This window comes from Zalophus californianus, chromosome 2, assembly GCF_009762305.2.
Source record: "Zalophus californianus isolate mZalCal1 chromosome 2, mZalCal1.pri.v2, whole genome shotgun sequence".
NCBI lineage: Eukaryota > Metazoa > Chordata > Mammalia > Carnivora > Otariidae > Zalophus > Zalophus californianus.
Genome location: NC_045596.1, coordinates 3,239,960 through 3,264,172, shown reverse-complemented (window position 1 = coordinate 3,264,172; position 24,213 = coordinate 3,239,960). Strand labels below are relative to the sequence as shown.

The following is a 24,213-nucleotide window of genomic DNA, read 5'->3' as shown; positions in this document are numbered from 1 at the left end:
CAGCTCATTAATGAGACCCTCCGGCTCTCCGCGGACAGGAGGGCTGCGTGGAGTTGGGGGGTGCGGCCCGGACAACCGCCCAGGGCAGACCTAGGGGACCCGGGCCACGGGGAGGGGTGCCACGGAGGGTTCGGCCTGGTTTTGCAGTTCACTGGTGGACCCGGGTGCTGTGTGGTGCAGGGAGGTGTCCTCGGTCTAAGCTGGGTGGGGGCTGGGACCCTTTTGGAAATGGGAACGAGGGGGAGGGGGAGGGGTCAGTTTAGGGGAGAGGATGGTAAGCCTTGGGACACCTGTGGGTGACGTGCTGTAGCTTGAATGCCCCTGTGTGGCACGGTGGGAGAGGTCGGGGCCGGAGGTCGCGGTGACTGGTGACTTTGCTGAGTGCGGGCTCCCTGCTGCCTCTCCCAGACCTGACCTTGCAGCTGCTGGCCGTGCGGAGGAAGACGGGGCTGCCAGACCCCAGCCTGCAGCAGACCGTGAGGAGCCGGCTCCGCCTGTTGGAAAATGACAGCCAGGAGGTGGCCCGTGCGCTGGGGGTGAGCCTGGCTTCTCGGGGGGCCCAGGGAGGTGGCCCGTGCGCTGGGGGTGAGCCTGGCTTCTCGGGGGGCCCGGGGAGGTGGCCCGTGCGCTGGGGGTGAGCCTGGCTTCTCGGGGGGCCCGGGGAGGTGGCCCGTGCGCTGGGGGTGAGCCTGGCTTCTCGGGGGGCCCGGGGAGGTGGCCCGTGCACTGGGGGTGGTGAGCCTGGCTTCTTGGGGGGCCCGGGGAGGTGCAGGGTCTCCAAGCCTGAGAACGGACAGGGGACAGGGGTAGACCCAGGAGGAGGGCCTTTGATGCCCAGGCCTCTGTCCCTGAGGGGCCAAGGCCACAGATGGTGGCACCGTGACTTGTCCCTGGCTGTTCTCCTGGATGTCTGTGTCAGGGGGCCACCGATCACACCTGCAGTTCTGGCCACACGTGGTCCACGGTGCTCCCAGGTCCCCTCCCTCTCTCTGTGCCCCCCCCCCCCCGCTGAAACTCTTAAAGTCCCTGTTATGGGGAGCAAGAAGGACTGGTGTGTGCTGATCTTACTCTGATGATGGAGCCAGGCGCCTGTTGGCCTCTGCACAGTGGACACTCTGGCAGGATGGTGGCCGAGGAGTGGGCTGGGCAGGGCGACCTCTCCATGACAGAGGTCCTGGGGCTTAGGGCTAGGCAGCCACCAGGTGACCTTGCGGCCAGCCCGCCTGACCTTGGCCTCTGTGAACCCAGCTCCCTCAGCCACCTGTCAGGGATGCTTACTTGTTACCCCACAGAGCCAAGGAGCAGAGTACCGGAGTACCAGCCCTGTGTGGCGTCAGGCAAGGGGCTGAACCCCGGCCATGCCACGCGCTGAGGGTCAGACCTTGGATAAGAAACGCGGCCTCAGTTTTCAGGCTGTCAAGCGGAGTGCAGAGTAGCACCCCTTCCCCAGCACACACTCTGTGCCTTACAAGTGCTGGAGTGACACTCCTGCCCAGTCGCCACCCGGAGCGTTCATGGGATGGGAGTCAGAGGAGAGGGGGTGCCGGCATTAGGACGGATCCCTGCGTCGGTGCTGAGGGAAGGGCTGGGAGGCAAGGCTGGGTTGCACAGGGCTGAGAGGCCAGCCTTCGGGGAGAACCTGCTGTCGCGGAGGGCAGGGGCTGGAGCATGGAGCCCGCAGGGGCTCTGGGAAGGAGCAGGGCTTGGCACAGGTACTGGGGAGCCACGGCTGGCTTGAGAGCCCCAGCCTCGGGCCGTAAAAGAACCGGCTCTGTGCTTCCTCGCCTGCCTGGGTCACTTGTGCAAAACACCTCTGTTGTGCGGCTCTGTCCTCCTGGCAGCCAGATGCCTGAAAGCCCCCCGCCCGGGACTGTTGTTCTTCCCCATAGGAGCTGTCGGCCAGGCTGCTGTCTATCCACAGTGACCAGGATCGGATTGTGGTGACCTTTAAGACTTTCGAGGAAATCTGGAAGTTCTCCACCTACCATGCTCTTGGTAAAGTGGGGTCCTTCCCAGAGCTGGTTGTGGGGACTCCCCTTAGAGGACACTTGTCACACACAGACGAGCACTTGATGTCATAAATCAGGCTTCAGCACAGCGCCGCTCACAAGGGCCGGGGCAGTGGGCCGCGGGAGTTAGTGCTCACCCGCTCTCGGGGAGAGATGGCCTGACAGGTGGGGCACAGAGGCACAGGGTCTGTGCGGAGACCCGGGCCGCCTTCCGCGTCCCTTCCCGCGCTGCGCTGTGTGCGGAATTTTGCGCAGCCGACCCTGAGGGAGGCTGAGCTCAGACCCGCTGAGGACAGACTGGGTTATTTCCAGCCCGGACAAAGAGCTTGCTTTCTACAGCACCCTCACCCGTTGGGAGGCGTCTGTGGGGTCCGGCTGCATCCTCTGGGGAACCGTGCTCCGCCACCTCGGTCTGAGCCCGAGAGAGTGGAAAATAAGAGTGACAGTGTCTTGAGCATCTTGCGCGGGGCCTGTGCCAACTCCCGAGTGCACTTGGCTCTCCTTGAATGCTCTTGTCCCATCTCATGGATGAGGAGACTTAGGGTCATTCAAGCGACTTGTCCTTGTCCAAACTTGCCAGGGCACAGGGAAGTCCAGGGTGTCGCCCACGGTCACGGTCGGTCCACTCACACCCCAGACATTCAGACCTGGGGCCTGAGTCGTAGATGGTGCTGCGAGTCCCTGAAGCAGGACAGGGATCCCCCAGCACCGGGGCCCTGAAGGCTTCCCTGCCTCCCTTTGGAGCCTGCTGGTGACCCAGCCTGTCTGGCCCCCAGGCTTCACTCATCACTGCCTGGAAAATCTACTCGTGGACCAGGCCTTCTGGCTGCTCTCACCCAACGAGGACGAGGAGACAGCCGTCCAAGTCCACGTGGACCAGGAGGCCTTGAGGCTGACGCACGAGAGCCTCCTCGCCCAGGAAGGTGTGCACCGCGTGGTGACGGTGACGTGGGCCGGCCCCACGCTGTGCTCGGGATGCCCAGGGGACGAGGGCCTGGAGGCTCTGGCGTGTGCGGGGACACTGACGGGGCCTCACGCAGGGGTACATGGGGGGACCCTGGCCGTGAAATGCCCGGGCCCTGTCACTTTGCTGTAAAGACCTGGTCAGGCCCCCAAGAAATAATAGTGAAAGTGTTTCAAAGCAAGCGGCACCCCCACCCCAAGGTCCTGACCCGATATTGCTTTGTGTGCCGTGGTGGCCTCATCATGGGGTTCAAGTCAGCAGCAAACGTAACCCAAAGCTGCCTGTCTTACCCTAGCCTCAGAGAAGAAGAGAGGGGGCCGGGCTCCCAGGGGTGGTCCCAGCAGACAGGAACCCTGGCATCATGGGTCAGGCCCCTCAGGGATACTGAGGCCCTGAGGGTCTGAGGCTGGGTGAGGTCTGAGCAGAGCCTGGGGCTGGGGAGACCCTGCAGGGCTGCCTTCACACGTGTCACCTGGCAGGACAGGTGGGTCCCACCTGGCAGAGCGCCCAGCCACCCTGAAGGTTACCGTCTGTCACTTTGAAGGTCCTGTCTTCGTCCTGTGTCCTGACCACCATGTGCGAGTGAAGACCAGCCCCCGGGGTGCAGGGAGCGGCCCCTGGGCCCGCAGGCGAGCCTCGGGGGTTCCCCAGGGAGAGGCACCCTCGGCAGTGGACTCCTCCGCTCCCAGCCCCGGCACGTTCTCCGAGGAGGTGGCGGCGGCGGCCACTCCAGAAACTTTGATTCCATTTCATCAGTAGGTACCGAACCTTGTTCCTGTGCTTCCTGCCCGTCCCGCGCGTTGTCGGGCCTCACGGAGACCCCCGCCCCCAGGCCGCAGCCCATCCGCAGGGCAGAGGAGGTGGACAGGGGCCCCCGACAGATCCGCGCGGGTCCCTCTTCTGCGGCTTCCAGTGTGTGGCCATGGGTGCAGCCAGAGCTCCTGCTTCATGTTCTGGCTCGTTTTAAGTAGTCGGCTCCATGCCCAGCGTGGAGCCACACACGCGGCTTGAACTCACAACCCTGAGATCAAGCCCTGAGCTGAGATCAAAAGTCCACCGCTTAACCCTTCTGAGCCCCCCCAGGCGCCCCTACTCTGGCTTGTTCTGGAAAGCTTTTGAGGGAACGAGCTGCCAAATGTGTAGTCATAGTAAGGAGGCACGAGGCAGAAAAAGGCTGGGGTAAACGAGGATGGGTCGCACGTTAAGTTGCTGCTCACGTGCTGGATGTGGGGCATTAACTGGGCTTGGAGCTTCCTGGCAGCCAAAGCAAAGAGAGAAACTCAATGACCTGATGTTCAGAAGCTGTGAACTAACAGGCAGTGGCTCAGCTTCTGTCCTGGACGAATGGAGGGAGGTCCCCCAGAATGCCAGCCTGAGGCAGGGCAGGAGGCACCTGGGCTGGGCAGCACGGGGCTCCCTGCAGGCTGTGCCATACACCTGGGCCTGAAGGCCACACACACACACGTGTGTGTGTGTGTGTGTGTGTGTGTGTGTGTGTGTGTGTGTGTGTAGTCAGGCAGGTGGTGGAATTCTCTTGGGTCCCTGGGGGCTGCTGACCTGTCCAGTTGACTCAGCTTGAACTTGCCACACACCTGAAATCCTCTCTCGTCCCACTCCAGATGGGCTCTTAGGGTCCCCTGGGACCCCATCGATGACTCCGTAAATGGACCTGTGACATCGGACATCCCACTGATGGGTAAATGCTTCCACTGGCCTTCCTCCCCTGGGAAAGGGGTTGGCAAAGTGGGGCGGGCACCAGCATTCTGGAAGCTTCTGTGCTCACCCTGAATCCTCCCCAAGCCGGAGGTGGTAGCTAGAATCCTCTCCAGTTCATGTTGCGACAACTCAGGCTCAGAGAGGTCCCACAGGCTGATCCAGATTTCATTTTACACGGTACGGCGAGGCTGGGTCGGGTCCCTGTCACTGCCTCCAGGAAGCCCGAGTGTCGCCCTCAACAGGCCAGCCATCAAGCATGGCTTTCTCTCTGGCTTGCACAATCAACGTGCCGGAGGGCCCTTGCACGGGTGGGCTAGGCTCCGGCTGAATTTGCACTAATGGAGGCTCTTGAAGCTTAGCTCTTCGGGCTTCTCTTGAAAAGACAGCATGGGCCTTCGGCTTGGGCTCCTGGCTCCAAGTCGCTGGTGCAGGGAAGGCCTTGTGTACCTGCTCAGTGAATATAAGGCCCCACGGGAGAGGAACCTATGTTTACAGCTGCATCTGCCCCGGATGGGCCCCAGCCTGGCCTTGCCGGGGTGGGACAGAGGAGAAGTCCCTGGCCTCGGAGGTGGACGGGCCTGGGACTCAGTTTTTCCTCCTCAGTGTGGGGATCAAGTGCCCCCTCCAGGCACCACTAGAGGCCCAGCCCCTTGGGTGCAGTGGCCATGCCTCATTGCAACCCCGACCACCAGTTCCCGGCAGAGGGCCACCCTGAGTCTGCCCCTAGCGCTGACTGTGTGACCCCCCGTCCTGCAGCCACGGGCCTGGCCACGGCGGTGGCAGACTACCAGGGCTCCGGGCCTGAAGAGATGACCTTCCGAGGCGGCGACGTCATCGAGGTCCTGGGCGCCCAGGTGCCTGGCCTGCCCTGGTGCCTGGGCCGGCACACGGCCTCGGGCCAGGTCGGGTTTGTGCGGACGAGTCTCGTCAGTGTGCAGGGCCAAGTGTCTGAGTGAGTGGCCAAGGCCCTGCCCCCTCCCGAGCCCGCCCTTCCAGCCCTGTGGGGAGCCTGCCGCCCTCGTCCTTGGCTGACACCCAGGTGACAAACTTGGACATGGTCTTGGACGGCGCTCCCTTCCCTGTCCCTCCCCCTGGCCACTGTCCAGGCCCGGTTCCCTTGTCCCTGGGTCTGGCTCAGCTTCCTGTCCGGACCCCCGTGTCCTTCACCATGTGCAGCTGGGCAGGAGCTGTTCCCTGAACTCCAGCGTGGTCCGGGGGCTGCCGTGACAAAGCACCACCTGCCAGGGGCTGAGAACGGCAGAGGGCAACTCTGTGCCAGTTCTCGAGGCCACAAGTCCCAAATCAGGGTTCATGGAGCCACGCTTACCCTGGAGGTGCCAGGGGAGGATTATTCCTAGTTTCGTCCAGCTCCTGGCGGCTGCAGCGTTCCTGGGCTTGGGGCCGCATCACCCCAATCTCTGCTCTGTCCTCACGTGCCCCCCCTCCGCCCCCATGGGTCTGTGCATCCCTCTTACTAGAAGGACACCCGCTTTTGGATCAGCGCCCACCTACTCCAGTGTGACCTCGTCTTAACTAATTACACCTGCAAAGACCCTTTATTGAATAAGGTCACCTTCTGAGGTTCTAGGTGGACATGAATGAATTTTGAGGGACACTATTCACCCTTGCACACCACGCCACTCCCTTTCATAAAGCCCTTCACGGACCCTGGGCCTGTTCTTCAAGGCCCCCCGTGACCCAGACCCTGGTGACCACCCGTGTCAAAGGCTGACACTTGCCATCAGAGCACTTTGAGTCCAGCTGTGCGGGTCTGTCCGCCTTCAAGATCGACCGTTGAACATGTGTGCCCCTGAGTGAGACATCCCCTCCAACCCGGCCCTCCCATTTTCCAAGTCCCCTCTCCAGCGGCTCTTCCCTGGGGATGTGCTCCTCTCCCTATGGACCTCCCCACACACCTGCTGATGACGTGCCCGCCCCATCTGGGGAATTCTGAGCATCCCCACTGTGTGGCCCCGGGCAGCAGCACGGGCGTCGTGGGAGAGCGGTCCACAAGCTCTGCCCATCATTTGGGGCCTTTCTGTTCCCCTGGCCCTGAGCTTCCGTCGTGAAGACCTCAGTTGGGGAGCCCAGAGAAGGTCGGTGTATGGAAAGGCCTTCACTGGGTCTGTCCCCGGCCCCTGGGCCTGGCCTCCCGCACACGTCTGCAGGGGATCCTCTGGCCTCGACATCCGGGGTCATTCACAGACCAGCGCCTCCCAGACAAAATCTCGAAGGCCGCTTTGGCTTGGTGAACTTAAAAGTGTTGCACCTGCTCGTCAGGAGCGGCTCAAAGCTTGCTGGCCTGGAGCTGAGAGCTGCGGCTAGACTGACGTTTCCCGAAGTGCGTTCCTCCCAGCATTCCGTCGCCAACTCGGCAGAGCTCCCGCGAGGTGGGGACGCCCCCGCGTGCCCGCCTGACGGTCCGCACTAGGAAGGCACTGCGAAATCTGACCTTTCCCTGTTGGAATGTGTTTCTGCACTGACTTCACCTTCAGGACCCTCTCTCACAGCCCCAGCGGCTGGTGTTCCGTGGAACACTGTCTGGGGACCGTCGGTCTAGACAATTCCTGTCTCGTCCAGGGGAGGCCGCATCTCCGCGCAGACGGCTGGGTTTGCGTGGCTTGCCTGAGCTGGGACGGCTGTTGGAGGAGATCTTGCCAGTGTCCCAGGCATGCCTTCCAAACCCAGAGAAAGTTCCAGACCCCATGGCACCAGCCTCGCCACCTGAGTCCCAGACAGTTCCTTCAACTCCTTGACCTTCGGGATGCTGCGTCCCTGAGGAACACAGGCCTGTTGTTTTGTCGGATGTTCCAGACGTCGCTCTGAGATTTTCTTCAACGTCTCCAAATAGCTCCTTCCAGTTTCCAAGTGCTTTTCAAAGTTTCCTATTAATGCTGCTAATTTAGTCCTACAGGCGCAACTCGCCTGTTCTTTCTCTCCCTGCTCTGCTTCCTGTTTTCCATCTCCCTGACCTGGCACAGACTCACGCTCGGTGTTTGTGTGGGGCGCTGCAGGGAGCATCCGCAGAGGCCGTATGTGGAGCCATGGGAGCTCAGGACCGAAGGGACTAATGTCTGCCTGCAGCTGTCACCACCTGCTTTGCAGGGGAAGGGGCATTTGAAGTGGGGCGTTGCAGGCTGCCTAGGAGCTCACCTTCCCTGGCTGCCACGACCTACTGGGTCCATAGCCACCTGTTCTGCTCCTGGACGTCTGCCTCCAGAGGGATGAGGCAGCCTTGAGGACAGATCTGTTTTGTTTCTGTCTTCATCATTGGGCACAGAGCAGGGGTGAGGGTCCTGTTGCTCAAATGAGAGAGTGGAAATGGGTCTTACTTAGGAAACGTGCTGTCTTAAATAAAGCACCTTTTTTTTTCCTTCCAGGCTGGAAAATGTGATTTTTCTCAGTGAGGAAGAAAGGTCATTCTTCAGCAATGAAGGACGCTTTTCGGAGGAGGACGCCAGGCAGCTACTGGGGAGGGCATCCGGCACAGACGTCTGCACGGTGTACAGCTTGGGTAGGTGTGGGGTGTGGGTGGTGGGGCACTCCTCCTCCCGCGCCTCCCCCTGGCTGCAGGGGCGTCACAGGACCTACAGCCGGCCGCCCCCTCCCGCCGGGTGCTCAGGACGGTTTCTGCAGGCAGATTCGCAGAGGGACGGGAGGGTTTGGAGGCAGACCGCTTTCCCACAGGGCCGCACCAGCTGCTGGCCGCCAGCCCCGGGCTAGGACGTGCTACTGTCCCCTTGGTGGAGCGTGACTGTTCGGCTTCCGTGCACTGTTCACAGCAACCCCTGCCCCCCATCCCCCTTCAAGGAGGCCCAGCTTCATGCGCCAACCCCCGGGCACTTAAAAGTGACCAGCAGATGGTGCTACTCCTCTGGGATGTCTAGGGGCAGTGGGCCAGATGCAGAGGGGGGCACAGAGAAAGGGGCAGGGAGATGCCTCCGAGTGGCCCCGAGGCTCCCTGCTGCCTGGGGAGCGCTGGCCTAAGAGTCACAGTCCCTGGGGAGGGGGGCAGGGTGGCACACAGACCTGGGGTTGGCTCTGCCCACGTGCCGCCTCTCCCACAGTGTGTGTGGGAGTGACTGCTCTCCAGTCACTACGTGAGGGGCCTGGGCTCGTGCGACTGTGGTCTGGCCGGGTTGCCTGACCCCTGGAGGGCCAGGGCTGGACCCTGGGGCTGCCACCCTCTAAAGACAATGCTGCTTTTGCCCCACCGCCCTGTCCTCGGAAGGCAGGGCCACGCCTGAGGTGGGGAGTGCGTGAGCAGCAACAGAGGGAATGGCGCCGAGCAAACTTGCTGGTCAATGGCTGTGGGTGCAACGTGATAGCCGGTTCCTTCAACCCGCGGGTGGGGGGGAATACAAGTGTGTGCACACACACACACACGTACATACGTGCACACACATGCACACACACCACACACACACACGTCATGTGCATACACCGACACATCATGCATGCACATACTTAACACATCATGCATGCACATACCTACACATCACACGTGCACACACCTACACGTCATGCATGCACACACCTACACGTCACGCATGCACACGCCTACACATCACACGTACACACGCCTACACATCACACGTGCACACACCGACACATCACGCATGCACACACATGCACACACCTACACATCACACGTGCACATGCCTACACATCATGCATGCACACACAGGTACACACCTATACATCACACGTGCACACACCTACACATGCATGCACACACATGCACACACCTACACATCACACATGCACACACATGCATACACTGACACATTACATGTGCACAGCTATACACCACACATGCACACACCTACACATTACACGTGCACACCTACACATCACACATGCACACGCCTACACATCACACGTGCACACACCTACACATAAAACGTGTACACACCTACATATCACACATGCACACACCTACACGTCATGCATGCACACACATACCACACATAATGCACACACGTGCACACACCAACACATCATGCATTCACACACTTACACATCACACATGCACACACCTACATATCACACATGCACACACCTACACATCACACGTGCACATGCCTACACGTCATGCATGCACACACTGACAGTCACACGTGCGTGCACACACACATACACACATTGCTCGCGGTCTACATGCTGACGCACACTGCGGGAGCTTCTCCACCAACAGCAGAGTTAAACTTTCTAGGTTCCCACAGATTGGTTTCTCTAAACAGGCAAACTTAGATTTCAGCTGAGCGTATAAGGCTTAAGCCAGCCTGGCATGCGATGTCGTCTGTTTTAGGAAGGCTGTCGGCACCCCTCAGTGCAGGGGGGGTGTTCTGGGGGTCCTCTTCCTCTGGCGGCCGCAGAGCTTCCCACGAGCCTGCACGTTTGTCGTAGGTGACTTCACACCTCATACGACTTCGCAGCCAGCTGCTAGCGTCAGCCTATTTTCAGGAGATGGAAAGCGAGGCTTAGGGAGGGCTGGCCCTGGTGAGAGAAGGGTGGGGGCGCAGTGGAGCTCCCCTCTGTTCCCGGGGAGAGCCGGTGAGGCCGAGGGCTGCCCATGGTGGGCAGTGCACCCCCGTTCCCAGAGCAGTGGCCGCAGAAGCACGCGGCCTCTGGAGAGGGTGGGGTGGGGCAGAGCCTGCAAGATGGGGGTTCTCAGCCCCTCGACCGACCGGGGGATCCCCCAGCTCCACAGCCCCTCAGGCTGCCCGAGTGTTCTTGTCCTGGTGTCACCACCCCTTCCTGACATGGCCCCTCCCAGAGGTGCTGGCCGAGGGTGATGCTTTGCTTCTCTCCCATTTCAGACAGATTAGAAGAAGCCGAGTTTGGCCAGCTGGAAGAGCAAGGTAGGTTCTTTCCACAGGGCAGAGTTCCTATGGGGACGGGTGGGGCCTCGGGGGATGATGCCAGGTGGAGGCTGCAGAGCTGAGTACAGATGGGGTGCTGGGCGGGGCCTCACACCTTCATGGGGAGGGCGGGCAGGTGGGGCGTCCGGCCCTGCAGGGGAGGTGGATGAGGTAAAGGTGAAGCCCCCCCTGCTGTGGTAGTCAGTCCCCTGTGAACACACCAGCCCTCCAGCTAAGGTGGGGGCACCCTCTCCATTGCCTGACCTGAGCCCATGCCTGACCAGGGGCTCCTTTCTTGAAACCAAGACCAGCTGACTTTCTCTGCTTTGAGAGGGTGAAGCAGGTGTAGGGCCTGTATGTGGAGCTTCGTGCTGCAGAAATCCTCTGGGATCTGCCTCTTCTTCCCCACGGAGCTGGTTAAGGGAGACCCCCTCCTCCTCCCACACCACCATCTCATCCCCCCCACAGAGGGTCTGCATCGGGGAGATCCTGGGGACTTGAATGCCTGAGGTCCCGTTGGGATTCCCTGGGAATGGGGTCCACCTAGACACAAACAGGGAAGGGACACTTTGGGTATTGGACAAGGAAAGTTCTGGATATACCAGGGCTGCTCCCAGGCCCTCCCTGCAGCCCGGTGCTTGCTGAGTGAGGGGAGGCAGGACCTGCCAGCATTGGAGGGGGTGCATTCACACCCACACATTAGGTAGTCAGGTCAGACATTTGCCCCTGAACCACACTGAATTCTTTTTTATTCCTAGCCTTTAATAAAGAGAGTTAGTTCTGAACATATTTTTTGCACGTGAACTCGAAACACAAGAGTCTTTAGATGCTGGTTCTTTCCTTCCAAACACATTCCCCGTTAAGCTCATGTTTTCCCAACAGGAAGCTCAGCCCTGGATGTGCCTTCAGGCACTGGCTCCGTCCAAAGCCAACAGTCCGGTGGGCGGGCGGCTTTGGGCAGTGGGCGCCCCCAGATTCTCCAGCACCTTGTCCCTTTAGTAGCTGTGGACCTCGGATTCTCAAACCAGCCGGGGGGAAGGTGGAGACTTGGGGGTCTGGGAGCCATTCCTCATCTTTCCTACCAGACATGCTCCCAGGTCGGAGCTGGACAGAGGTACACAGACATCGCTGTCCTCCAGCGGTGCTGGTTTCGTCCATTCTGTGGGTGGCTTGTGAGCACCTGCTGACCCATAGCTGTGATTGGCTCATAATGATTTTTCACGGGGGCCCTGCATCTGACATGAGACCCCCAAGCACTGGGAAATCCCACGGAGGCGGTTGTAGCCAGGAACGTGGACATGTCTGTCCGTTAAGTGGCTTTAATTGTTTCTGGAGGGGAAAGGACTCTGAGTGATTGCAGAGTGGTGCTTTCAAACGGGAAGCATAGGAAGGGGTTACTGGGTGAAAAGCTTGGCCAAACCAATCCCTATTCTTGTAACCATGTTTGAGATCTCCCTGAGTGCCGGGTGCTGGGCTCTGGGCTCGGCGTTTCACGTAAATTTTGATGCTCAGGTAGGGGAGGCTCAGGCAGTACCTGACAGGGACACTGAGGCTCAGAGGGAGGTCCCTACCCCAGTCTGGACTCAGATCAGACTCTAATCCATCTGGGGGGTTTGGTGCTTTGCAGAAGTGCCTCAGCCTTGCCTGCACCCAGAGCCACGTGAGACCCTCCAGAAGGTGAAGAATGTTCTAGAACAATGCAAGTCCAGCCAGGGCTGCCCCGAGGAGCCAGTGTCCTGGGGTCTGTGCACGATGTCCAGTGGTGCAAGCTCACGGGACAGCGAGGAGCCCTCCTTCAGCTTGGATGCGGGGGCCGACTGGGCCCACCCGGAGGCCCTGGGCTCGCTGCTGCTGTTCCTGGATGCGCCTGGGTACAAGGCCTGCTTCCGTGGCCTGTATGACCTCTCCCTGCCGGGGCTGAGCACCCTGTTCTGTGGCTTCAGCAATGAGAAGGAGCTGGCCGGGCACCTGGCACAGGCCCGGGGGGCAGCCAAGAAGGCCGGCTTCCCCATGGCGCTCGCCAGGCTCTGCTTCCTCCTGGGGAGACTGTGTGTGCGCAGGCTCAAGCTGTCCCAGGCCCGCGTGTACTTCGAGGAGGCTCTGGGGGCGCTGGGGGGCCTCTTTGGCGACCTCTTCCTGGTGGTAGCTGTGTACGCCAACCTGGCCACCGTTCACCTGAAGCAGAAGAACAGGGACAAGTGTGCGCAGGTGGTGCCCAAGGCCTTGGCCCTGCTCCTGGGGACGCCCAGCCACATCTGCAGCACCGAGGCCGAGTCGGAGCTCCTGAGGCACGCCCTGCGCCGGGCCATCCTCTGCCGGAGCCCCCAGGCCGAGGCCCGGGCCTGCTTCCTGCTGGCCAAGCACCACGCTCGCATCAAGCAGCCCGAGGAGGCGCTGCCCTTCCTGGAGAGGATGCTGCTTCTGCACGGGGCCTTGGGCTCCCCGGAGGCCTCGTGGCCCGCGGACGGCTACCTGCTCCTGGCGGACATCTACAGCCGCCAGTGCCTGCCGCACCTGGTGCTCAGCTGCGTCAGGGTGGCCTCGCTGCGGGCCCGTGGCTCGCCGGGCAGCTCACTCCGGAGCGCGGACCTGGTCCTCCGGAACTCACCCCGGCTCCACCGGCCGCCCTCCCAGACGGCGCACTACCTCAGGCAGGCGCTGGCCTCCGTGGCCTCGGGCCCCCTGCGCGGCCCCCTCTGTGCCAGCCTGGCCCAGCTGCATAGCCGCCACGGGCAGCAGGCCAGGGCCATCTCCTTCATGATGCAGGCCATGGAAGCGGCCGCGGGCACCAGCGGCCGCCTGGCCGTGGACTACGTGGTGGCGCTGGCCTGGTTGTACGTGCTTTGCGGCCAGAGCGCGGTGGCCCTGGACATCCTCGAGTCCGTCCTGGACATGGCGGTGGCCAGTGTGGACCAGGAGGGCGTGATCGCCAACATGGCAGCCGTGGCCCTGAGGAGGACGAGCAGGACCCGGCAGGCGGCCGAGGGCTACTACCGCGCCCTGCGAGTGGCCAGGACCCGGGGCCAGCTGCGGAACCAAGCGGTGGTCCTGGCCAATTTCGGGGCCCTGTGCCTGCAGGCCGGAGCGGGGGGCCTGGCCCAGCACTACCACCTGGAGGCCGTGAAGCTCTTCTCGCGGCTGCCTGGCAGAGAGTGCGGCCAGGACTTCACCTGGGTGCTCCTGCGGCTGGGCCGCCTGTACACCCACAGGGCCCTTGCCCGACAGGGCAAGTGCTACTATGAATGGGCCTTTCTGGTTGCTGTGGAGACGGACCACGTGGAGGGTAAGCATCAGCAGCGCCCGGTTCCCGGCCCCACTCTTCTCCGGGTCGGGGTCCGCGCGCTGGCTTCCTGGGAGACAACGTGTTTTCTTTCCATTTCTGCCCAGAGCACGCCCGGGGTTTGCGACCTGGAGGCAAGCGGTGGTTTTCCCGGCATCCAGAGTGTTGAGTGGTGGAAACCTGCAGATACCTGCAGGTGCCTTTGAGGCTGGCTGGGTGGCGGCTCTTGGAGCACGCCAGGCTCTGTGCGGGCTCCACTGGTGGCCAAGTGTGGGAAACTGATGCCCAGGTCACAGGAGGCACAAAAGGGGGTACTCCTCGTGATGATGGGAGGCTCCTGGCCCCGACTCATGGGACCTGAGGGTTGAGGAGGGTTTAGCCAAGCATGGGATGGAGGGCAGGCAGAAGATGCAGCCCTTGCAAAGGCTCTGGGGTGAGTAGGCTGGGCCATGCAGGGAGATGCAGAGTTTGGGATAGTTTGTGTTGGGCGGTGGGTGGTGAGAACCCAAGCAGGGGCCAGGGAATCCAGACGGTGGCCTGGCATTTTCCCCGAGAGCACTGGGGAGCCACTGAGGGATATAGGACACTCACTGAGCCCGGAAGGGGACCCTCTGGACCCCTAGGAGGAACCAAGAGCCAGGTCCCTAGACGTGCCCTGCAGCCTTGGGCACGTCCTGGCTGCGCTCACAAGGCCCGCTGTCCCCCTCCCCCCATGCTAAACCTCAAGGACACTGAGGGCCACTCTATCCTCTCTGAGCTGGTTTTGGTAGCTTGTGTCTCCCTAAGTTTGTCCGTTTTATCGAGGTGGACCTTTGTCGGCATAAATCGTTCTTCCTCTTTTGTGCCTTTTGTTTCTGTCAGATTCTAACAATTCTACAGCTTTTCTTGGTCCATTTGGTCATCTTCCCAAAGACCCATCACTCAGTTTCATTCATATTCTCGGTTTTTCTCTTCTCAATGTTACCATTTTACCTTTGTTCTTGAACCTTTGTTGTTCTTCCTTTTGCTTGCTCTGGGTCTAGTTACCTCCTCTTTTTGGTGGAAGTTTAAATTTTTTATCTGAAATTTTTCTTTCTTAATGTAGGCATTTAGAGCTAGAAAGTCCCTCTAAACGCTGCAATCCTGCATCCTGTGGGTTTGGGCACGTTGTGCCTTTATCTCCACTCATCTGCAAATACCGTCGAGGTCCCGTTGTGATGTCTTCCACGAGCCGCGGGCTGTTGAGGAGCACATTCTTTGCGCCCACATGTCCGTGAATTTCCCAAACTTACTTCCTGCTGATTTCTGGTCTCGCTCCATGCTTTGTAAGACACCCGTCCCCTCACACGTACTGAGAATTGCTCTGGGACTCGGCACATGATCTGTCCCGGAGAACGGGACGTGTGAGGTCGCATGCGTCACGGGCTTGTTCTGATCATCTGTGTCCTCCTTGATGTCTGGATCGGTTTGGTGGGGAAAGCGCTCGACCACCCTCAGCCCCCTGGTTCAGGCAAGGCAAGTAAGGCTGTGGGCTCGGAGCCTGGCTCCGTAAAGGAGCTGGAAGCTGGGTCTGAATCCCAGCCCCACCGTGCGCTGTGCGCTCCAGACCCGGTACTCTGCTTCGGACTCAGCGTGCCCGCCTGCAGCGTGGGGAGGCTGGCGCTGTCTGCCGGTCGGTGTGGTGTGAAGGCAGCCCCTGTCTGGCCGAGAGGGGTCTTGGGAAGCAGAGGCAGGCTGCCCAGCGTGCTGGGAGGGACTGGCCAGGACCCCCAGGCCTGGGAATCGTGGAAGTGGTCAGCAGCGTGTCTGTGCCTTGCTCTGTCTGGGCTCACCACAGTGTGTGCATTGGCTGTGCAACCTTGAGTAGGTGGCCTAGCCTGTCTGAGCTCAGTTTCCCCATCTGCCACGACCCTAGCTGGAGGCACGGAAGATGCAGGCACACAGCAGGGGCCTTTGAGCCCTGCAGATGTCCCATGTCACTGCAATGCACGATGGTGACATGCTCCTCCTGTCTCCCCGCCCAGGCCAGCTGCGAGCCGTCCAGCGGCTCTGTCACTTCTATAGCAGAGTCATGCCCAGCGAGGCCCAGTGCGTCGTCTACCACGAGTTTCAGCTCTCGCTGGCCCGCAGGGTGGCCGACAAGGTGCTGGAGGGCCAGCTCCTGGAGACCATCAGCCAGCTCTACCTGTCGCTGGGCACCGAGCGGTAAGGACACCGGCCCCGATCCTGGGGCAACCTCTCCTCGAGGACCGTTTCATTCCTAGTGCCAGGCTCTGAGCTGGCGGGCCTGGGGGTCGTCCCGACCAGGGCTCGTGGGTCCCAGGACAGCTGTCCTCTGCCCACACACCTCCCGACCTCCCGGTGGAGGCAGCGTGTGCGTTTCTGGGCCATTCTTCCTGTCCTGGTGGCTTTAGTAAGCTGACCTCTGCCTGCTCTGAGTCTCCTCCGGCCAGTCCAGCCCTGGGCCGGGCAGCCTGTCCCCAACTGTCCCCTCGGATGACACACACAGTGGCCACACGGACCTGAAGGAGTCTCATCCACGGAGAGGTAGCTGGCTGTCCCACCTGCTTCTTGTGGGCAGAGTTTCAGGGTCACATGTCCAGGGTGATGCCCACACTGAGTATCCTGATCAGATGGGGTAACAGACGGCCCAGGAAGATCACTGATCACCTCCCCATCCAGCTGGGGACTCACTGAGAGGCAGGGAAGGCGCCACGGGCCCCTCTCCGCATCCACCCACACCCTTGGGCCTCAGTTTCACAGCAGGACTAATGGACAGTGACCTTGATCGATGCTTTTCAAAGCAGGGTCCCTGGATCAGCAGCTTCCATGTCACCTGGGAGCCTCCTGGGAATGCACAGTCAGACCCCACCCCAGACCTGCTGAGTCCAAAGCTCTGGGAGCAGTGCCCTACAATCATACCCAAGTTTGGGAACCACTGGCCTACATTATCTGTAAATCTCTGCCCAGCGCTGATGTTCCAGGCTATGGCTGGAGGGGTCGTGGGCCTGTGTCTGGGGAGTCGGGGTGGGGTGCAGAGACAGGGTGGCCTGCCCCTCCTCCCCATTCCCTCCAGAGAGCCTCCTTTACTGTTGCCAGATGCGCAGAAGTCACCCGACAGGCACTGGGAAGAGCCTGGTGTGCTCGCTTGCAGGCCACCAGCCTGGGAGCGCCCGCTCTGACCAGCCGGCTCTAATTCCAGGGCCTACAAGTCCGCGCTGGACTACACCAAGCGCAGTCTGGGGATCTTCATCGACCTCCAGAAGAAGGAGAAGGAGGCACATGCCTGGCTGCAGGCAGGGAAGATCTACTACATCCTCCAGCAGAACGAACTGGTGGATCTGTACATCCAGGTGCAAGGGTGTGGGGTGCATGCGTGCACACTCCGCTCCCCGGCTCGCTCTCTCCTTCATCCCCAACCCGCTGCGGGCACCTGCTGCTTGCCAGCCGCCCCTGCCACCCCCACCCTGGACCCCCCGCCACCCAGCATCTCCCACAACAATCCCAGCCCCCGGGACCCAGATGCCTGTGCCCCTCACCACGCCCACCACTGTGTTGGTACACAGCAAGTGCTCAATAAACATGCAGATGATGTGTTCACTCAACTGACACACAGAAGAACTTGCTTCGGCAGCATATGGCCTGTCTCCTTAAAAAACGCATTCATCACAGGAGCTCCATTTCCAGTTGAGTTCCCAAACGTGACATGATTTTGAGTAAATTGAGAGGCTCGTGAGACTCATGAGTATTTTCATTTTTGAGCACCTGCTGTGTACTTCCCTGGTCCAGGGGCTGAGGATCCCAGAGCGGGAGCTGATGGCTGGGTGGCGGGGGGGGGCAGTTCTGACAGCTCTGACTCGGGGCCACGTCGGGGCTGTGGGTAGGGGTGTGGTGGTGCACGCAGGAGCCACCGGGAGGATGCACAGGGGCGAAGGCCAGAGGTGCATGGGAGTGCGGTGGGTTCTGGATTGCCCGCGGGGCTAGACCACTCCTGCCCACTCGTGGTGCTTGTTGAGCACCTGTTAACGCGCCAGGCACCTTGCTGGGCCCCGGATGCATGGGAGAACCAACAGCCTTAGCATCCGGTGGGAGAGACGAGCAGGTGTTGCCAAGGGCCGCGGAGGAAAATAAATAGTAGAGGGGAAGCTGGAGGAGAGAACGCCAGGGTCCGGGAGCGGCCAGCGGGACTCAGAGGCCTCTCTGAGCTCCGTCCCAGAGTCCTCAGCAGCCCACACCTGCCAACTCCCGAGGCCCCAGCTGGATGGTGGTCCCCCTGTGATGTAGTGGGAGCTGATGTCCCCAGCTGCACAGGGACTGGAACCAGGCCAGTCCCTGCTGAGGGACGGAGGTGTGGGAGAGGAAAGAGACACCCAGCGCAAGTGTCGTGTGTCCTCAGGGCCGCCTCAAGGGCCTGGGGGCGGCTGGGGAAGCTGTGAGCTCCCTCCAGAGCACCGTGGGTCTCATGAGAGTTCCTTCATGCCCACAGGTGGCACAGAATGCGGCCCTGTACACGGGGGACCCCAACCTGGGGCTGGAGCTGTTTGAGGCGGCTGGGGACATCTTCTTCAACGGGACCTGGGAGCGAGAGAAAGCAGTGTCCTTCTACCGGGTGAGCTGGGCGATGAGGGTGGCCATCCACGGGCCGAGGCACAGGAGTGGGCTGGCAGAGGCCTCCCACCTGGACTGGAGGGCTGCCCCATGCACTTGCTTCGTTTCTGGGTGGTATCACCTGGGGTGATCTGGACCTCCACCCCCAACCTGGGAGGGAAGGAGAAAGCAGGCACTGTTTGAGGGACAGAGGCAGCTTCAGGCTTACAGGTCCTCAAACAGCTGGGAGGCAAGTCCTGCTCCATCTCGCAGATGAGGAAGCTGAGGCTCAGAGAGACAGAGGACAGCATGTCAGTGGGGGGACCAGCACCGGGGCCCAGGGCTGTAGGAGCCTCCCAAGGAGGCGGGCTTCTCCCTGCCCGCCCAGCTCACGGGGTGCAGCTCCGCCCTGGGGTACAGAGAGACATGCATTTTTAGAGTGCGGAGGGGTGTTGGACACTCCTGGTCAGGCTCTTATCACCCGGGGGGTGGGGGGCGGTCTGAGGTTATTGAGATGGGCTGCAGGTCACACCCCAGCTTGCTCATGGCCCAGTGGCCCTGGGACTGTCAGGGCCTCTCCAGGCTGACCTTGCCCTCGGGGGCCGGAGCTGAATACAGATGCAGGGATGGTGGGATGGAAGCTCCCTGCATGTGTTCAGGGCCCTGGGGCGGTCCTGGGCCGGGCCGGCCGCGGGTGAAGCCTGACCGCTGCCTGTGTGGCAGGATCAGGCACTGCCACTGGCCGTGACCACAGGGAACCAGGAGGTGGAGCTGCGGTTGTGCAACAAGCTGGTGGCGCTGCTGGCCGAGCTGGAGTCGCCCCACGAGGGCCTGGAGTTCGCCCACGTGGCCCTGGCGCTGAGCATCACCCGGGGTGAGCCCTCGGGGCCTCCGCCTCCGGCACCTGCTGGGTGGGCACAGAAGGCCAAAGCCCAGGACGCCTGTGGGGCTGCTCGGGGCTACAGCTGCCCTCTCTCTGCCAGGGGGCTGGGCTGAGCGGCCCCAAATCTGCCCGGGGGATGGGTCGGGGTCCCTCTGCCTGTCCGCTCTGTGGCTTCCTCCGCCTCTCTCCCGGCTGACCAGGAGGCCGGCTGGTGGCCCTGCATTGTGGTCACCCCAGGCTTCTCTCCCGTCCCTGCACACATGCCTTACTGGTGTCTGACACCGCACTCTGCCGGCCCCACTGTTCCCTGGCTGGCCACACCCTGGTCCCCTCAATGCCGGCACCCTCTGTCCCAGCACCCCAGAGAGAGACACGCAGTGGGTGTGCAGCAGGGTGGGTGTGCAGGCCCCACGGGGAACGGGGAGGGATCTGGAGACAGCCGGGTCTGGCCACGCCCCAAGGGTGGGGGGAGGGGGCTCCTGCTAATACAGCAGGAAGGGGGCCTGTCGTGTCTGCAGGTTGGCCGGAGTCCCAGTGCTTGGTGATGCACAGACTGCCTGACTCTGGGGCCTGCTGTCACCCCCTCCAGGCAGCCGTGTGCAGACACAGAGCTGGGACGTCCACCTTCCTGACGTGGACAGGGCACAGGCAATATTAGGCCCACTGTGCAGATGGGAAAACTGAGTCTTGGGACGGGAAGTGACTGGCTGGAGCTTTGAGACAGTGTGGGCGTGGGGGCTGGAACTGGTCTGTGCCCCCCACCCCTGTAACCTCACGTGCACCCCCTCCCCTCCATCCCTAGGGGACCGACTGAACGAGCGAGTGGCCTACCACCGGCTGGCGGCCCTGCACCAGCGGCTGGGCCACGGTGAGCTGGCGGAGCACTTCTACCTCAAGGCTCTGTCGCTCTGCAGCTCGCCCCTGCAGTTCGATGAGGAGACCCTGTACTACGTGAAAGTGTATCTGGTGCTCGGTGACATCATCTTCTACGATCTGAAGGTGGGTGGGGGCGGGGGGCAAGGGCTCGGAGCACTTGGGGCCCTCTTGGCGTGAGATCGCTCGCAGACCCCCAGGTCGGGGTCCTGCCCTCCTCCAGCATTGGCCCAGGTGTCTGCCCTGTGGAGCTCCAAGCCAGGCCGTGAGGAGCAGGCGTGGTCAGCAGACACCCTCCCAGGCCCTGGAGCCGGGGCCTCTCTCCCATCTGCTCCCAGCCCCGCAGTGGACACAGACCGGAGCCTGGAGAGGTCTCCCTCGCTCCCCTGCACCCCCCTGATGCCCATCGCCCCAACCTGGGGATAGCATTGCACTGCACCGCGTCCCTGCGCCGTGTTGGCTGAAGGGGGTGCGCCCCAGCCCAGGGCTGACTTCTCCCCCTTCACCTAGGAGCTGGGGAGGACACTGGAGGACCCCCACCCAGTTGGTGGCCCCCAACTCCCTGCCTGGGACAGCTTTGGCTGTGCACTAGTGACACCTGGTGGTCAGAGGTGGTCACTGCGGCCTCCTGCTATGTCAAGAGTCCCGTAGTTCTTGGGGAACCTGTGGGCAGTGGTGGGTGGGTACTGCAGCTTAGCCTCACTGCATTCCAGTCTGTGTGGTCCAGGCTCTTTGATATCCAGGCTCTGTGTGATCTAGGCTCTGTGTGATCCAGGCCATGTGTCCTCCAGACTGTGTGTGATCTAGGCTCTATGTGACCCAGGCTCGGTGATACCCAGGCTCGGTGATATCCAGGCTCTGTGTGATCCAAGCTCTGTGTGATCCAAGCTCTGTGTGATCTAGGCTCTGTGCCATCCAATCTCCTTGTGATCCAGGCTCTGTGTCATCCAAGCTCTGCACGACCTAGGTTCTATATGATCCAGGCTCTGTGCCACCTGGGCTCTGTGTGATGTAGACTCTGTCTAGATCATGTGCCATGTGCCATCCAGGCTCTTATGGTCCTAGCTCTGTGCCCTCCAGACTCTGTGTGACCCAGGCTGTGTGTTTTCCAGGCCATGTGCCATCCAGACTCTGTGTGATCTAGGCTCTGTGTGATCCAGGCTCTGTGACAACCAGGTTCTGTGTGATCCAAGCTCTGTGTGATCCAGGCTCTGTGATCCAGGCTGTATGTGACCCAGGCTCCTGTGTGATCCCAGCTCTGTGTGGGTGGCTCTTCACATGCTTTACAGTTCTAGAGGAGAGGTGCCCCCACAGGACAGGGCAGAGACTGAGGCCGGGCATGGTCCATTAATCAGAGTAGGGATTGGGAGCTGCATGGTGGGGATCCAGGGCCCGGGACCTCGGAACCCACACCCTTTGACCCAGTGACCCTGCATGTTCCATGTCTGTGCCTGCTGTCCCAGGCTAGGCTCTGCACTGGGCCCTCCCCCATGTAGGGGCCGTGGGGGCTGGGGTCGGGCAGGCCTGTGGCCCACCTCAGCTGTGCTCCTTATACCCAGAGCCCTCGGTTGGCTGTGACATAATGCTCCTGATCCCTGGGTCATCTGAGGATGGGGCCACATAGAGCTTAGAACCCCAGGTTCTATGAGATTGATGACTAAGCAGCTCTGCACAAGAAGGGGAAACTGGGGCTGGAGAGGCGAACACACTGGTCTAAGACAGGAGTCAGGGAGCGGGCCCAGGGTACCTGACCTGATGCCCAGGCTCTGGGGACAAGACCTTATCTCTCCACAGTCTCAGGGTGCAGGAAAGAAAGGTCCCTGGGCCCGGGAGGCTGGGGTCAAGGGGCCTCCCTGCCATGACTGCCATCAGCACCACGTCTGTCTTCACCACGAGGAGATCTTGGAATTCCATCAGGGGCCGCGGGCCTACTTCATCCCCTGCGGCACATGCCCAGGAGGCAGAGAGGCTCCTTGTGGCCCCCGTACAGGACAGGCATGCACACACACAGATACACACCACCCCCCAAGCAAGCACCCACTGTGGCCAGTTCCTTAGTTGGGATGTCCCCTCCTCCAGGAAGCCCTCCCATTCTGAGCGGTGTAGGGAAGGGCGGGGTCTGAGTTTAGCGCTCCCTCAGGAGGGCCCGGGGTGGGCAGGTCGGGGAGGCCGGGCACGGGCAAGCCCCTGCCTGCACCCAGGCGCATTAGCGCCGAGTCTGGCAAAACGCCATCTCCCCTTCAGGACCCCTTCGACGCGGCCGGGTACTACCAGCTGGCGCTGGCCGCGGCGGTGGACCTGGGCAACAAGAAGGCCCAGATGAAGATCTACACGCGCCTGGCCACCATCTACCATAACTTCCTCCTGGACCGTGAGAAGTCCCTCTTCTTCTACCAGAAAGCCAGGACCTTTGCCACCGAGCTCAACATCCGCAGGGTCAACCTGGCCCCAGAGCGGTGCTGGGGGCGGGCGCCCTGGCTGGCCCCCAGCGCCCTGCCCTGAGGACTGCTGTCCCCACCTCTCCTTGTGTCTCTGCGAGGCTCATTTTCTGGGAAACGGAGGCACGGAGGTGGGGGTCACATAGCAATATGTGATTTTGCAGGAGTCTGCTCGAGCCTGCAAGGCCCCGTCCCCTGCTCTGCCTCCAGGGGAGTGTCCAGGGCCCAGGCCCCGTCCCCAGGGACCACCCTGCGGCTACACCTCGTCCGCGGCAATAAGCTGGAAGGACTGACCCAGGCCAGGCCCCCCGGCTGGCCCCCGACACCCAGTTCCCCCATGTCAAAGTGAAGATGGCTGTGGGGTTCCCTGGGCATCTTTCTTCCTTGCCCGTACCCTTGCTGTGTGTCCGGCTCTGGCTCTGACTGTAGTCCTCAAACTGCCCTCACGGGGCCTGCACGGTTGGGGCTGTTACAGTCTCCATTTCCAGTGGAGGAGATGGAGGCACGGAGAGGGTAGGTGCCCGGCCCACCGTCACACAGCAGGTAGGTGGGGCCGAGTACACCACCTGCCCGCCTGCCCAAGGGACACGTGTGCGGTAGGACCCAAGGGCGGGTCCGAGAAGAGGGTGTTAGCACGTCAGTGTCCCGAAGGCAACAGAGACAGGGCAAGGGGAAGGTGGCCCCAGTGCTCCCCGACCTGAGTGTCCTCTGGTCCAGCCCCACCGGGCCTGTGTGTGTGGAGCCTGCTGCTGAGCGTGTTTAAAGGCGCATCTGGGCCGCCAGGTGCCGGACCCTCGATTTACAGGCAGGGACACTGAGGTCCAGAAAGGCCGTGGGTCTCCTGGCTGGCTCTCACCCATACGGCGTTATTTGAATCTCTTTTTCTTTAATTTATTTTGTTAAATATGGTGAAATTTACATAAAATTAACCATTTAAAGTGGACAATTCAGTGGCATTTTGTGTATGTACGGTGATGTGCAAGCACCACCTCCACCCAGTCGGAGAACATCTTCATCTCCTCGTGGACACCTGTGCCCCGAAAACATCACTTCTCGTTCCCCCTCCTCTGAGACCCTCCTTTAGCAGAAGGGGAAACTGAGGCCGGCAGAGGGACTGGCCGGTGGGGCAGAGGCTCTGCGCCCAGCAGAGGCGGCAGAGCCCGGAAGGCCCCGAGGAAGGGAGGCAGGGGAGCTCCACCGTCCTTCCTGCCCCTGAGGTCCGGGGGAGCCCCCAGCCCCTGCCCGGCTCAGAGGTGGCCTGCAGGCCTCGTCCTGGCCGCTCCCACCAGGGGGCAGCAGAGAGACTGCCGAACTTTCCAACCTTGACCCCAAACTGCCTTCTCCGGGCTGGGCGTGGAGAGTGGGAGGAGGCCGCAACGAAATTGAAAACAGGACGACCTGATGACCCGCACTGGTGCGGCAGGCCACGGCCGGCACAGTGACCCCAGCCCGGATCTCTGAGGTCACTGACCGCTGGGCAGCGCCTGGGCCTGGGCCTGCAGCCACCCTGTGACGGTTGGGACCCGCAGACTGGGTCACTCGGGGGCCCACCATCTGCCTGGGAATCCGCGCCTTCCCTGACCTTCCTCGCCTGTCGCCCCCATCCCTCCCCTCCCACCC

The 24,213-nt window shown here is 61.6% G+C and overlaps 1 protein-coding gene across 11 annotated transcripts in view; it reads left to right on the top strand.

Annotated features, from left to right (window-relative positions):
- SH3TC1 (SH3 domain and tetratricopeptide repeats 1) overlaps positions 1-23,530 on the top strand; it is a 45,021-nt gene extending 21,491 nt beyond the window's left edge. For 7 of the 11 annotated variants that reach the window (XM_035726105.1, XM_027599991.2, XM_035726103.1 and 4 more), the window contains 16 exons: positions 409-536; positions 1,890-1,995; positions 2,786-2,932; positions 3,518-3,728; positions 4,593-4,669; positions 5,446-5,641; positions 8,070-8,203; positions 10,512-10,553; positions 12,181-13,836; positions 15,837-16,017; positions 17,015-17,165; positions 17,379-17,498; positions 18,299-18,421; positions 19,123-19,273; positions 20,085-20,281; positions 22,400-23,530. In XM_035726105.1, the coding sequence (XP_035581998.1) occupies positions 409-536; positions 1,890-1,995; positions 2,786-2,932; positions 3,518-3,728; positions 4,593-4,669; positions 5,446-5,641; positions 8,070-8,203; positions 10,512-10,553; positions 12,181-13,836; positions 15,837-16,017; positions 17,015-17,165; positions 17,379-17,498; positions 18,299-18,421; positions 19,123-19,273; positions 20,085-20,281; positions 22,400-22,657 (3,878 nt within the window). In that variant the 3' untranslated portion in view covers positions 22,658-23,530. The remainder of the gene's footprint in view (positions 1-408; positions 537-1,889; positions 1,996-2,785; positions 2,933-3,517; positions 3,729-4,592; positions 4,670-5,445; positions 5,642-8,069; positions 8,204-10,511; positions 10,554-12,180; positions 13,837-15,836; positions 16,018-17,014; positions 17,166-17,378; positions 17,499-18,298; positions 18,422-19,122; positions 19,274-20,084; positions 20,282-22,399) is intronic. The other 4 variants (XM_035726106.1, XM_035726108.1, XM_035726104.1 and 1 more) reach the window with 3 other exon arrangements.
- Positions 23,531-24,213: the final 683 nt, after the last annotated feature.